The sequence below is a fragment of the Dreissena polymorpha genome, chromosome 5 (assembly GCF_020536995.1).
Source record: "Dreissena polymorpha isolate Duluth1 chromosome 5, UMN_Dpol_1.0, whole genome shotgun sequence".
NCBI lineage: Eukaryota > Metazoa > Mollusca > Bivalvia > Myida > Dreissenidae > Dreissena > Dreissena polymorpha.
In genome coordinates this window covers 54356836-54373241 of record NC_068359.1, presented here as the reverse complement: position 1 = coordinate 54373241, position 16406 = coordinate 54356836, and the positions used below count along the sequence as shown (strand labels likewise).

General features: G+C 36.1%; 1 protein-coding gene across 1 annotated transcript; it reads left to right on the top strand.

Moving 5' to 3' along the window:
* The first annotated feature begins 19 nt into the window (after positions 1-19).
* On the top strand, positions 20-14677 carry LOC127881312 (transcription factor IIIA-like). The gene is made up of 4 exons (XM_052429066.1): positions 20-51; positions 7186-7683; positions 7973-8157; positions 13313-14677. The coding sequence occupies exons 2-4, from the start codon at positions 7197-7199 to the stop codon at positions 14186-14188; spliced, it is 1548 nt and encodes a 515-aa protein (XP_052285026.1). The 5' UTR covers positions 20-51; positions 7186-7196; the 3' UTR covers positions 14189-14677.
* The last annotated feature ends 1729 nt before the right edge of the window (positions 14678-16406 follow it).

Here is a 16406-nt window from a genome sequence, read left to right as displayed (position 1 = left end):
TACACACTAATTTATCGTTTACACCGCTTATTTGTTCGCAGCATATTCAGTGTAAGTTATTTTGATAGAATATTGCGTTGATTGTGCGAAAATTAGCCGGAATGGATCAATCTATGCAAGATTCATAAACTACAATAATATGCAATGCAACTTGTTTAATTTACATTAGCTCGCTTGTGTGCATTTTGTGCAAATATATTTCGGTTTAAGAAAGTGGGTGGGGAATGTAAATAAAAATAAACACTTATGGTCACAATATACCAAAAGATTTCCTACACAAATTCAATGTACAAGCAATAACGTTAAAGAAAAATAAAGTCAAACTTTTGCGCATAGAGACCCTCATAACCATACCTTTTCTCGAAGAGCACTCCAAGCCGAATTGATTTAAGCAATAAAAAAGATAGGTCACCGTCATGCTGTATGCAAGAAAGAACTCGTCACGAATCAAAATTCACTGTTTTACGGGCATCTATTTACCGGCTTCTATCCAGTTCATGAGGGTTTCCCGTCATCTGTATACAGTGTCCGACAAATTTCTTATTTTTCAGGTAGCCCACTGGGCTACCAATAAAAATATTTGGTAGCCCATAAAATTTTCCTACAAAATGATAAAAGGCAGGTTTTCATCTTTATTTTATTTCTTCATTTACATATACATAATATGTATACATACATATACATAAAACAGCAAGTAGTCTGATGTACACAGGCAATATCGTAAATTAATGTTACAGTACAGGCACCGTGTACTTAAATGTAAATGTACCAAAGAAAACCATATACTACATGTAGATATTACATGTACATGTATGTGCACGTGTATGTGTACTTAAATTCGGACAGCACGTTAAGTGGTAAACGTAAATAAAGCGTTTAGATGATCAATACTATTGACTCGTATGGTGTTAATCAATGCAATTGCCCTTTTTAACAACAAATACCTAGTTTCAAGAAATCAAGAGTATTAAATCATTTATTTACTTGTGTCCAACTTTATAAACTGTCCGAATTTACGTATTGCATCCGTATGTTACGACACTTGTGTGCAGTCAGTATACAATACAATAATTGTTTCAATAATGAAGGAACTGATACAGCGTAACGGTAACGATACAGCCTGTTTACATGATATTTTATTAAGAAAAAATGTCAATGCCAAATAAATCGCGAGATATCCCGGTACTTTAGTTGAAATTCACAACGAAACTTTTAATGGACATAAAATGATCTCAATGTTGTACCCGCTAAGAAAATTTTATTTACAAATAAATACATCCACGCCAATTTTCGCGCGCTTTTTATCAGGACAAAGAAATTCATTTCTTTAATGAAGAATTTTGTAACCTAAAATAGCTGTACACAACGCGTGCAAACCGTGGCAGGTTATTTACGCATGTTGCAATACAACGGTCCTGATTGGGAGCTTATTTCATCATATCTTTAAATAGAACCATATGCCAAAATTCATTTGACACTTTAGAAAATGTCAAACATTTGTGTTTATGACTCTTATCGTCTATATTACCCACCCATAATTTGGTTTTAAAAATATAAATCGGGCATATATGGGATTATTGATTAACAGTCGATTAATCCAATTATTAATTGACAATGCAAACTAATTAGCAGGTGTTAACCGCGTTCACAAAGTTGTAATTAACATTCATTTTCGGTTTCGTTACCGCTTTGAAGAATCCGCTATTGTTTTGATTTATTTAATGTTTGGCGTCCTTGGATATTTAAAGACATCAAAAACGTTGTCGCTATTACTCATTGTTGCTGTTAACAAAGAATTCCAAACTGCGAAATGATGTTGCATCATGTGCGCCAACTATCCAACCGGCTCTCATTATATTATTAACAGACGACAAATGTTGATTCTGATTAAATGATTACTAGAAATGGCGCGGCAGAGGCCAACGCGTATCCCCACGCCGAATGTTTGACCTAGGTGTGCCCCAGGGTTGGTAATGGGGCCATGCATAGCTGAGATTGACCGTATTGTCATAAGAGAAGTTCATCATCAATTAGAAGTGAATTGGTGTAGAAATGAAGAAGTTATAGTAAAAGGCAATTTTGGGTGGGTGTGACATATGTGGGCAGGGCGCCCCAGGGTTGGTAATTGTGCCATGCATAGTTAAGATTGACCGTATTGTCATAAGAGAAGTTCAGTATCATTTTGAAGTGAATCGGTGTAGAAATGAAGAAATTATAGTAAAAGGCAATTTTGGGCGGGTGTGGTCTATGTGGGCGGGGCCCCAGGGTTGGTAATGGGGCCATGCATAGTTGGGATTGACCGTATTGTCATAAGAGAGGTTCAGTATCAATTTAAAGTGAATCGGTGTAGAAATGAAGAAATTATAGTAAAAGGCAATTTTGGGTGGGTGTGGTCTATGTGGGCGGGGCGCCCCAGGGTTGGTAATGGGGCCATGCATAGTTGAGATTGACTGTATTGTCATAAGAGAAGTTCAATATCAATTTGAAGTGAATCGGTGTAGAAATGAAGAAATTATAGTAAAGGCAATTTTGGGTGGGTGTGGTCTATGTGGGCGGGGCCCCAGGGTTGGTTATGGGGCCATGCATAGTTGAGATTGACCCTAATGTCATAAGGGAAGTTCAGTATCAATTTGAAGTGAATCCGTGTAGAAATAAAAAAGTTAAAGTAAATGGAATTTTTTGGTGGGTGTGGCCTATGTGGGCGGGCGCCCCAGGGTTGGGATTGGGGCCATGCATAGTTGAGATTGACCCTAATGTCATAACAAAAGTTCAGTATCAATTTGAAGTGAATCCGTGTAGAAATGAAAAAATTATAGTAAATGGAAATTTTTGGTGGGTGTGGCCTATGTGGGCGGGGCGCCCCAGGGTTGGGAATGGGGCCATGCATGGTTGAGATTGACCGTATTGTCATAAGAGAGGTCCAGTATCAATTTGAAGTGAATCGGTGTAGAAATAAAGAAGTAAATGTAAAATAACCTAAAAAAATGAGTGATAATTTCTGACGCGGCCCCACCCCAACCGCTATAACTTTTGACCCAGGGGTCAGATCAAAATTCCAAATAGTGCAGGGTCGCACATATGCTCATAGCTACCATGTGTGTAAGTTTCAAGGTTCTAGTGCTTTTAGTGTAGGAGGAGATAGTGGCCAGGACGGACGGACGGACAGACGGACGGACGGCGGAGATAACCACAATATCCCCACCTTTTTTTCAAAAAGCGTGGGGATAAAAATACACTGTTACTGTTTAAGACATTACCGCAAGTGATCGGTGACTGATAAGATAATTGATTGCACTTTGTTATCGGATTATAAGCAATACACAGTGTACAAACACATGGTCAGCATGTTTACTCTACGCATGTCTGTCAATAAACCGGGCTACCGCTCTTATAGATTTATAGTAGCCCGGCGGGCGTCAGCTGGAAAATTTCAGTAGCCCGATGAAAAATTTCGGTAGCCCCCGGGCTCCGGGCTATGGATTTGTCGGACACTGTGTCTAAGTCTTTTGTAGTCTCCAATCTTCAGATAAAAGAGTGAATTTATAGTAAACAACAATGTTTTCCCTGCCACATGCTCACAGAAATATTATAAAATTAAGTCATGGCAAGTGACCAGATAGAGAACCGTGTCTTCAAATAAATGATGTTCATGTTTTAAGAGAGTATAGCATTGCACTCCAAAAAGATTTAGTATATTGTAACCTAAAGTTTAATATATCCATGTTTTTCCCGAGAGCTTTTAAGCTCCTATGCCTTATCTTCCATATATAGGTTGCTTGTAATTCCAAATGTTGTGATTATGATGTGCTTGTTTTAGCTCGGCAGTAATTTTAAAATAAATAAGGACACATGAAAAAAAGGAATTTCATTTCTTGATATTTTTCGGCCAGGATTTTCAAGAATCTTTAAATATTTTTGGTTAATTGATAACTTAAGGTAAATAACCTTTCATATAATTATACATAATTACCTTTTTGAAAATAAACAACAAACAATGAATGTTTTGACACCCATTATATTTGAAGTATGCAAAGCCGAAAAAATATCAAGAGGGTCCGCTATATACGCTGTCTCGTAATTAAATTAACACCCTGTCTGTGTTATAAACAAGTGCTGGTTGGGAGCATGCCATTAATGGGTATTTCAATCAAGCACTCACACCCCTGAAGAGGCTTAATCAAGGTGTCAAAGCTTCAAACAATGACTTCTCTATTTTTGTATTAATTCCAAGTGAAAGACAACTAAAATCAAAAATGATTATAACAAACATGTAATGGAGTACAGTGCTTTCCACAAGATTTTTGTCAGGCGCCCCGGGGCTGATAGGGGTGGTTCGGGAGGGGTGTACCCTCCTGACATTGATTTTTTTTAATTAACATGTCAATTCACGTTCTGTGATGCGTTATAACTCAAAGAAAAACAGCATCAAAAGATGTCATTTGGTACGCTATGACTCTTCAAGAAAATTCCCCAGTCATTTAAATATATATATATATATTTTTATATTGTTGAATTGTTTTTAAACTTTCCTGCACAGATAGTAAAATCCCGACTCTAACGATTCCCCAATACATCCGTTTCAACCCGATTCTATTACTGTATACTTACTAATTTTCAAGTTTCTATTTATAACCCGATAATCCAGTTTATTCCGTTTTTATAAATCACTTTCTGGTTAATATTTACGAAAAAAGCTCTAAATTATTTCTTTAACACAAACCTTGCCATTTTTCTATAGTATGAAATAAATTTAAAGTGACTATTTAACGTCTTTAATGTACTGTACTGTACTAGTTACCAGTTTTAACGGAAATGGTTTAACTTCTTGCTAATCAAGCTGCGATAAACTCTTACTTCATGCCTGACGTCAATAAAAAATAATGGTCGATAGTTAACCCTCATAAGCATTCGCGTAACCGATTGGACAATGAACATCACAGTTTGATGGCTGGAAAGTTACATCCTTGTCAGCATTTAAATGACTGTGTAATGTGGCTAGAATAATTGATACGCACGTCTTATCAGTGGATTTCCATTACCCCATGTGGGGTTTACTGCGATTACATGTACTTGTGAAAGTAGGTACTGAGTGCTCTTTTAAAACAGGGAATATTGATACACTGATAGAGAAACCTTGATTTTGTTTGACAATCTCCACTTTCTTTTACTGAAAAATACACTGATCGGAAAATTTCAAGCCCTCCAGGACTCTGATTTCGAAATTCAAGCGCCAACGAGGGATCGTTAAATGGCCTGTGGAAAGCCCTGGGGTAAAATCAATCTACCTTTGTCAAACTGAACAAGATCTGTTACTCTCTACCACTAGCAATAATGCGCTCCAATTCAGATGCAATCGATGAAATAAGCATGATGAAACAAAATTAATGAAATATTTACCATTCACTCTTTCGTATCCGTGCTTGGAAATCATATGACCCCGAAAACGAGACATTGTCTTGAAAGTTTTTGGGCACTCTGTACACTGGTAGACACCCATTGATTCGATTGCTTTTGTCACTTTTACTTTCTTACACGGTTTAACATTCTCAGAATCATCACTGCTACATGTGTAATCACCTAACAATTCGTCTAAAACCAAGTCGTCATCATCCCAGTGAAAAATAATCCGATTTTGAATAGTTGGACATGATGCACTGATGTCCAAATACGAAATGATCTGCGTAACACCGACCGTGATTTTTAAGAATCTCTAAATAAGATTAATTAGTTGATGATTTAAGGTACATAACCTTTCATATCATTATACATAATAACCTCTTTGATAATAAACAACAAAAGAATGTTGTTCACACCCATTTTATTTGAAGTGTGCAAAGCCGAAAATATCAAGTGGGTCCGCTTTATACGAGGTCTAATATAAATTTATCACCCTTTCAGTGTAATAAACAAGAGCTGAAATTGTTAATTTATTAAGCTTCATTAATAGTAAGATTTATTGATATGTTTCGTTAACAATATATTCTATAAAAAATATAATAATCCTGGCAACGGAAATTTAATGGTTGGTATCTAAGCAAAAGCATTATTGCCAAGACTGTAGCATCATTTCGGAGCGTTATGACCGCAAGCTGCTTTCGTACAAAGTCATTCCTTATTTACTTTCATTTTAAACCCATTGTTTTTCTATCGTATACAGAATTCTATTCTCCTAAGCAAGATGTAGTTTTAAAAACTGAACTCCTAATATAAACGTTACATATCTGTATAAAGTATGACCATGTTTACCGTAAATATAGATTCTAAAACGGTATGATATTTGCAAAAGTTAGAGTTATAACTCGCAGGGCTGCCCAAATTAGAAGTTAAACTTCATATATATTTATATATCTGAAAACTACGAAATGTAGGCTTTCTAATGATATATAATTTGTCATAATCAGCCAAGAAATAAAAGTAAAATTAAAAAAAAGACGTTAGTGGGTACATCAAAATGTATAACCTCGGCGCTTCGATGTACGCTAATCGATAGCTAATGGTTACGTAACAAAGTATTGACAAGGTTTAACGCGCGGGGGTAAAACATGAAATGTGTATTTCTCGTGTTTAACTCGCTATACATCCATTAATAACAACGGAAATATACTAAAAGTTATATTTTTTTGAAAGAGGAATTAATAAGCAACAAGATAATGTATAAACCAATAAAATCGGATGATTAGTTTTTGTATAAATTTGAATTGACTACAGTAAGGGTCAAATACCCGTTTCAGCTCCTGTCAATATACGCTCCGTGATTAATATAATTTCTTCATTTCTGTTCTCATTTTAGGTTGATTGTTCAAAGAGCAATATCTTGTTTATTATAGGCTGTCTGGTGTTGTTTTTTCTAAGGGGTTTCATTTATAGCACTCATTTTTTAATGTTCATATCCTGACAGGCATTTTCTCGCTTCATCTTTTTTAGTGCCCTTGACCTTCTAAGTTGGGGTAAACATTTAAAACCAAATGCAATTAAGTGTTAAATAAGTTAACAGTTATTTTCAATTACAAACAACTTTTGAGGTTTTGTTTCACAGTGGACATTGTATGGCATCTTAATTGGAGATCCTAAACTTTAATGTTATTTATGCTTTCCAAAAAATTGTGTTTACAAAATTCCCAAATTATATAACAATGAAAGCTCTAGATGTTGTTATGTTTTAACAAACTTCACTTCTTTGTGCAGGTTATGAGGAAATGGCTTCCCATGAACACCAAGAATACAGCACATATAGTGAGACAGGAAATCAGCAGAGTGCTTTTTATAGCAGAATAAAGCTTAATAATGATGATGAAATACGCTTGAGTGATCATCAAGCTCAGGAACTTGTTGGAAAGGCTGAAATTCACTCGCAAAATTTACAAAGTCAGCAGCTTTCAGATCAGCAAAACTTGGCATCACCTTCGCAAGTATCCTCAACAACTTCTACCAATCTTTCAATGGTTGCACGATCTGATGACATGAACTCCAGTGGGGATGATCTGGATTTGTCTGGTGACACTTCTAAGCGACACTCTGATAGGCAACATATCTGCATGACCTGTTTCAAAGCTTTCCGAAATAAACCTCAGTTGAGTCAACATGAACTTGTGCATAACAATATGCGTAAGCATGTGTGCAGCTATTGTGATAAGTCCTTCAAACAGATCTGTCATCTGAATCAGCATATGCGTGTTCATACAGGTTTGAAGCACAGTTTGACTCTGATTGTGAAATTAAGTGGTTTGTTGAACAAAGTTTTTTTAATCAATTGAAAATTTTAGTTTCTCGACTTACCAAGTTTTGAACAGCTGTTACGTGTTTATGTATAAAATAAAAGATTACAAGATATTAAAATAGTAAGGTCTTTTTATAGTGATTTTATTCCTCCAAATTAAGCACTTTCATAGAAAAAAAGTTTCTTTTTTGGCTACTTTCCTCAACTGAGCATTTTCTTTCATCTTGTGTTGTATTGCAACATGGTCCATTCCAGGGGAGCGCCCATACAAATGTGACGTGGAGGGTTGTGGGAGATCATTTGCCCAGTTATCAAATCTGAACCACCACAAGAAGAACCATGAGGAACATGTGAAGCGCGATATCGCCCGTCAGTTTAGATGTGAGGTGTGCGACCGTAGTTACGCAACTAAACAGAGTCTCAATACACATATACAGAAGGTGAGAAAGTGTTCAAAGGGTGATTTTATATTGTGGTCACCATATGACATAAAATGTTTATCAGGACCACATCTTGGCAAAGTTTGAATCAGGGTCCATTGTGTTAATTAGTCCCCTACCGGTTTCACCGGAGGGGACTTATGGTTTGCACTCCATCTGTCTGTCAGTCTGTCTGTCACACTTTTCTGGATTCTGCGATGACTTAAAAAGTTCTTAATATTTTTTCATGAAACCTGGAACATGGATAGATGGCAATATGAACAGGGCCTCAATCCAGGAGAAGTGGGTCACTACCCTCATGAGTGGGAATTTTCGCGGCGTTTCGCTTTTGGGGGGATTTTTTTTACTTACTCTCATTATTACATTTGTACATGTTTGCACTATATTCATTTCTTTTTTCATAATTAAGTATGTTTGACAAGATTAAATTGAAATAGAATTGAGATACAATAATCATGAGACACATTTTAATATTTAAAAAAACATATATTTTTTTTAATTTCAGGATGAATTTTTCTCTCCAAAAGGGGAAAAAGTATACTTTTCAGGTGGGAGTCTCGGCCGCAGATTTGTTAGATTGAGGGCCCTGATGGACATTATGCACATCATTTCATTTTGTTCCTACGTCTAAAATTCTGGTTGCTATGGCAACAAATAAACTAGAAATACTGCTGAAAATGGTGGTTTTCTGGATCCTGCAATAACTTTGAAAGTTCTTAATATGTTTTCATGAAACTTGGAAAATGGATAGATGGCAATATGGACATTATGCACGTCATTAAAATTCTGATTGATATGACAACAAATTAAAGAAAAATTGACAACGGTGGAATTTCTGACAATGGTGGAGCCGGTAAGGGACTTTTATTGCTTGGCAATAGTCTTGTTTCTTTTAGTTCACCAGGTCAAATCTTAAAAAAAATTGTTGCTACTATAAATGACACATTTATGATTCATTCATAATGATTAGTTTGACAATATGTGGCCTGATTTTTATCCCCCCGGATGGCGGATGGAAAGATCGGGGGCATATTGTTTTTGGCCTGTCTGTCTGTCATTCATTCATTCATTGTGTGTGTCCCAAATTTTTAACCTTGGTTAAAGTTTTGCAATAACTTTTGCATTATTGAAGATATCAACTGGATATTTGGCATGCATATGTATCTCATGGAGCAGCACATTTTGAGTGATGCAAGGTCAAGGTCATCCTTCAAGGTCAAAGGTCAAATATACGGCTTCAAAGGGGTGCAATTGTGGGCATTGTGTTGCTGACAAACACATCTCTTGTTTAATCTGGGTCAGTCAGGTCCAAATACCAGGTTACATGGTTGAATGTTGTAAAATCCTTGTAACCACTCTCGAGGCCATATTTATTACCCAATCTTAATAAAACCTGTATATATGGCTATAGTAAAATCTTTTTAACACTCTAGAGGCCACATTTATTGTCCAATCTTCATGAAACTTGGTCAGAAGATTCATCCCAATAATATCTTGGACGAGTTCGAAAATGATGCCGGTTGGTTGAAAAACATGACCGCCAGGGGGCGGGGCATTTTTCCTTATATGACTATAGTCAAACCTTGTTAACACTCTAGAGGCCATATTTATTCTCCGATCTTCATGAAACTTGGTCAGAAGATTTGTCCCAATGATATCTTGGATGAGTTCAAAATTGTTTTGGTTTCTTTAAAAACATGGCCATCAGGAGGCGGGGCATTTTTCTTTATAAGGCTATATATGGCTTTTGTACATGTAAAACCTTAACACTCTAGAGGCCACATTTATTTTCCAATCTTCATGAAATTTGGTCAGAAGATTTGTCTTATTGATATCTTGGATGAGTTTAAAAATAATTACGTTTGCTTGAAAAACATGGCTGCCAGGGGGCGGGGCATTCTTTCTAATATGTCTATATATGGCTATAGTAAAATCTTGTTAACACTCGAGAGGCCACATTTATAGTCCCATCTTCATGAAACTCGGTCAGAAGATTCATCCCAATGATATCTTGGATGAGTTCAAAAATGGTTTTGGTTGCTTTAAAACATGGCCACCAGGGGCAGGGCATTTTTCCTTATACATGTATGGCTATAGTTAAACCTTGTTGACACTCTTGAGGCCACATTCATTGTCCAATCTTCATGAAATTTGGTTGGAAGAATGGTCTCAAGGATATCTTGGATGAGTATTGTAAATAAATATGTTTGCTTGAAAAACATGGCTGCCAAGGGACATTTTTCCTTATATGGCTATAGTAAAATCTTGTTAACACTCTAGAGGCCACATTTATTGCCCAATCTTCATGAAACTTGGTCAAAAGATTCATCCCAATAATATCTTTGACGGATACAAAAATGATGCCGGTTGGTTGCAAAACATGGCTGCCAGGGGGCGGGGCATTTTTATGCCCCCGGTAGGGTGGCATATAGCAGTTGAACTGTCAGTCAGTATGTCAGTTTATCGGTCTGTCCTTTTTCCGAAAACTTTAATGGCCATAACTTTTTCAATATTGAAGATAGCAACTTGATATTTGGCATGCATGTGCATCTCACGGAGCTGCACATTTTGAGTGGTGAAAGGTGAAGGTCAAGGTCATCCTTCAAGGTCAAATGTCTAATATATGGTGTCTGTCCGTCCGTCCAAAAACTTTAACATTGGCCATAACTTTTTCACTTTTGAAGATAGCAACTTGATATTTAGCATGCATGTGTATCTCATGGAGCTGAACATTTGGAGTGGTGAAAGGTCAAGGTTATCCTTCAAGGTCATATGTCAAATATATGGCGTCTGTCCTTCCAAAAACTTTAACATTGACCATAACTTTTTCAATACTGAAGAGCTGCACATTTTGAGTGGTGAAAGATGAAGGTCAAGGTCATCCTTCAAGGTCAAGGTCAATGGTCAAATTTTGCAATATTGAAGATAGCAATTTGATATTTGACATGCATGTGTATCTCATGGAGCTGAACATTTTGAATGGTGAAAGGTCAAGGTCATCCTTCAAGGTCAAATGTCAAATATATGGCGTCTGTTCGTCCGAAAACTTTAACATGGGCCATAACTTTTTCAATACATGTAGGGGTATTGAAGATAGCAACTTGATATTTGGCATGCATGTGCATCACATGGAGCTGCACATTTTGAGTGGTGAAAGGTGAAGGTCAAGGTCATCCTTCAAGGTCAGAGGTCAAATTTTGCAATATTAAAGATAGTAGCTCGATATTTGGCATTCATGCATATCTCTTGGAGCTGCACATTTTGATTGGTGAATGGTCAAGGTTATCCTTCAAGGTCAAAGATTAAGGTCAAAGGTCAAATTTTGCAATATTGAAGATAGCAACTCGATAGAGGCCACATTTATTTTCTGATCTTCATGAAACTTGGTCAGAAGATTTGTCCCAATAATATCTTGTTATCTCAGGTGAGCGAATTTGGGCCTTTCAGGCCCTCTTGTTTATGAAGTGTTATCAATGATCCTTAAGTTTCATCACTTAGATAAATATAGTATTTCGCCACATAAGGTGAATTCAGGCTTATATTCCTTATGTCACGGGCATTGGTTATATTTCTGAAATGGTGAAAACAGCTCTGCTTGGTAAATGGTGAAATGTTAAGTGATTCAGAACATTTTAATTTTTGAAATTTGTATTGGTATGTCTGTTTTAGACTGACCAACTGGCAGCATACACAGTGATTCATTTTGAAATCTACATCAATGAGTCCCTGGGACTCACATACTAGTATTATGAAACAATGGATATAAACTAAAAACAATGGGTCCCAGATTGTGTCTTTGTAAATTTGTTACAAATAATCTTCTTAACATGATACGCCTTAGCCAGGGGCTCTTTTATATAATTTTACAGCTAAAAAACAGAAAAAGGTTTATAGCAAGTCAAATCTTTATTTGTTTTACTTTAAATAACAAACAGTGAAACATATGACATCTTAAACGGAGGACTTCTTACATCTTTAACATTTTGGACTGACTAATGTTTTAATAAATTGGATGACTAGTGTTTATAATTTTTTGGTCAAAATAAGCTCTTTCAAACAATATGACAAAATACAATTTCTGCTTTGATCAAAAGGTTTACACCTTCAATACAGATTTAGTGTAACAACACTTATACTGTATTTAAGGTGGATAGCCTTCTCGCCTTGTTTCTTTCCAAACAGGGACAGCTTTTTCCATAAATTCATTCCGGGCAAAATTGCACAACTTCACTCTCATAAGTTTGTCTTGTTTCCCTACACTTAACCTGTTCCTGAATTAGGTCAAGACCTTATTCTGTACAGAAAAACCCCTGTCACATCCTGCAGTATGAACAGCAGATGTCTGTGTTGCTATATGTACATGTACTTACATTCTACGCTACATGGGACGGAATACTGTACGATCTGTATTACTATTATGTATGTACTGTATAAAAATAAAAGATGCTTTTTATTTCAGAACTTCAAATTTTTAATTGTCACTTTAGAAAAAACAACTGATCAATTAATCCAGAAAAGTACATGTATAATAACATCGCTTTACTATATAACTGTCTGCGCTCACATTAGACGAACACAAAATGTGTTTTCCGCCATTTATTCTTCACATTTAAACCACATGGTTTACATCGAGGCTGCATTATCAATAAATATCTACACAGCGAGTTTAAATTGTTGAGGATTAATTTTGAAAAGCTTTTTGGGTGGCATTTTCTTTGTTTATCACCCGGGACAGCCAATTAAATGTCCAACAAACTTTTAATAAAACGCCGTAACTGATTGGATAATTGATATATTTCAACCAATCAAAATACGTGTATTACATTTCGAATGTAGAAATGTTACTTCTGTTCTACTTTTCAAAACAGTCTTTACATGTGTTTCGCTTATCTCCACAAATCGAACTCTGTATCATGAACAACTTTGACGATGTTGAAAATCGTAGTTTTTTAATAATGCGTCCCGAGTACGCACATGTTTGAGAATGATGCGGCCCCAGAAAAAATGTGCGTCTGGCACGCGAGGACGCACATCAAAATGAATCACTGCATACAATTTTTTTGCGGCAAATATTTGAGGAAAAAACGTTTATGACTGAAAATTATCTTCAGGTTCATAATGTCATTGATAACTAAATCATTTATTTATATTGCAGCTCCATACAAATTTGAAATCCCCTGAGGGCTCTATCACCAGTCCGATAGTTTCACCATCACCTGTTAAAAAGCGCAAAAGTGTCTCAAAAGACCTGCAGGCTTCCGAAATCCAGACTAACCTCCCAGAGATTGAAGATGCCTTCATGTTGGAATGCGAAAGCATAAGTGACCATGACCCAGACGATGACCTTCCCACACAGGTCAAGGTCAAGCCACGGTTCATGGCAACAAAGTCCAACTTGATGGTGAGAATCGGAACGCCTTCAGGGGAGAGGGATCGAAACCAAGGACCCCGCACAACTCTGCCACTACCGTTCTCCCTCAACCAAGGATCTCCCGTCTCTACGGGTCAAAAAGGTCAAGATAGTTTTGTTCCATCTATGTCGGGTGTTCAAATGTCTTTTTCGCAGCTTGCTTACTCACAGTCTAACGTCATAATGAGCCCAAGTGAGCAAAGGGCATTGCGCATGGCATCGGAGGCTGAAAGAAAGGTAATCCAGTCTAGGCTTCATGGTAAGGAATCAGACGGAGCGTACTTACAGTCGGATCAGAGATTGCTTGCAAGGCACGGAGAGGGCATTGATGAAAGAATGCAAAAGTTTTCTGATGAGGGTTTTCTGCATTCCTCGGAACATCCAACTCATAATCTTTATGACAAACTGCATAACCTTCATGAGAGTAGGTCCATAGAAAACTCACAGTTGCCTGTGTCAGCTCATATGGCCCCTAATGAGGTCCCTTCACGGGTCACTCATCACTATCCTAAAATGTCCAATCAGGACCACGAACAAAGGGTTTCTGACTCGCCCCATTCTTTCAGTCATTCTTTCAGTACTAACGATAGGCAGGGTGAATATCAGTTAAATCAATACTAACATCCATGTATTTATGCGAAATGCTTTTGCATGTAGCATCATAATGTGCTTTTAGTCCTTTAAAAAGTGCTATTTTCTTATGATTTACGTATATATATGTATACCCTTTTTGTTGTGTTGTGAACTATATTTCATTTTATGATAGCAGATATGCAGCATTTCTGGATAAAAATAGCAAGCTTTTCTACCTGTCACTGAATTGATGTTGTTGTCTTCGTTATAATTATAAACTTTTTTGGGAGGAAAGGTAAGATATTCTAACCCATGAGAACAGTACAAAAAGGCCTGATCAGCATAAGGTTTTTACTTTCATGTTTATAGATTCTATCATGGGAAACATTGAATTTATAGAATTTCAGTTTAAACAAATTCAATGAAACCTGTATATCTGAAGGCCACCCTTATTAGTTAATATGTTGACTAAATGCATGTAGATATATAGCCCTTAGTGCATGGAGAGTATATATCTATAAATATATATGTTTTATGTATAGCAGAATCCTTGTTATGGTAACAAAATACAGATGCAAAATAATGTGTTCTTACCTGGTCTAGTTTTCTCAAATATACTAAAGTCTGTTTTAATCGGATAAGCTGACTTTTTCTTTTAAGTTGTGTCGATGCTTTTTCAGTCTGCAGGAGTTGATAGCTGCTTTTGGTGTTGTTGCTTGCGTGCATTTTGCCTGCATCGTCTTTCTGCCACGCTTCATCTTGATCATCGCATTCAACATCACCTGACTTCTGCTTGCTGCCTGCATGTTGATGTATTATCAGGTCTGCTTGCATGCAGATGTATTATCAGATATTGGTTTTGTTTTATTTCATAAACAATGGCTTATACACCATGTAGATATGATATATGCTGTCTTTCTACTAGCTGTTTTAATTAACTAATCAAAATAATAATAAATGTATAATCATACTGCATGAATATACCATGATGTATTCTTTTATATTTTAGTTGACACAATAATTGTTTGGACAGATGGCTTGTCTAAAGCTCAATTCAGGGTGTAAATGTTTACAGGGGTTTGATACTTGTGGCTTGATTGAGTAGTAAAACAAAAACAGTATAAAATTGTCAACAAAGGGTTAAGGAACATAAAATAATCCCTTTCTCTTAGATAACATTGACTTTTTATGCTTAGTGATCAACATACTTTACTATTTGCATGTTTGTTGGAATCATCAAATTATATTTAAGCATGTGCATAGCTTCGCCTTTCGAATCTTTTTCGTACAATGAAGGTAAATGTAAGGATAAAGGGCAGTGTCAGATTCACACGCATTGAATACTTAATTCACACATGATAAATCATGTTTGGCAATCATAATTATTGTGCCTAACTTTGACAAGATGTGTTAGTTTACCTTTGTTGAATTTAAGACGAGCCAGACGGTATATATTTACAATACTTAATTTTTATTACACCCCTGGTAAACTGATTTATGATTTCCTAAAAGGAGTACATGGGAAATCTTAAGGTGTACTTTTGGGGACACATACTGTATACTGCCTAGGAAATATGTGGCCTGTGAATGGTGAGTTGTTTTAGTGCCCCTTGCTCTTGTGCAAATCATTCCGCTATTGTTCCCTGTGGGTTACATTTGAACAGTAAACATGACAAGGGGCTTCAGAATCTTTTCACTGATTAATAGCTGTCAAATAGTATTGAGCAATTCTTTTAAACAAGCCTCGAGGTATAGCCCAGATTGAAAAATCAAAAACTATTTCAATGCTATTCATGCTTTTTGAATTCCATTTTGTGTATCAATCTATGTATACCCCAAAGTCCAACCTATGATTTTAACTTTATTCCTTTTGGGGAGAGGCATAACAACTTTTACTAACCTGGCCTGGTGGATTTCTTGTGAAAGCTGAATGTATGCAGTATAATTATGGTACCTAATTATAGCTTTCTTATTATCTAGTCTGTTAAGTGTTATATTCAAATTTAATCATAATGTGTAAGGAGCTTATTCATAGATAGTTATGTTAGTTTGTTTTTTAAACAAAGTAGGTGCGCTATTGCCAATAAATCAAAAGTTAGGTTCTCAAAGGTTTGCATGTTAAAAAATATTAAGTGCTTATACGTACATAAATGAGCACATTTTACATAAATATATACTATGAAACAATGACTGACAAATATTTTGTTTGATTGTAAATGTTGAATGATATTTAGCTTCTTTAATATTCCAATACATGACTCAATCT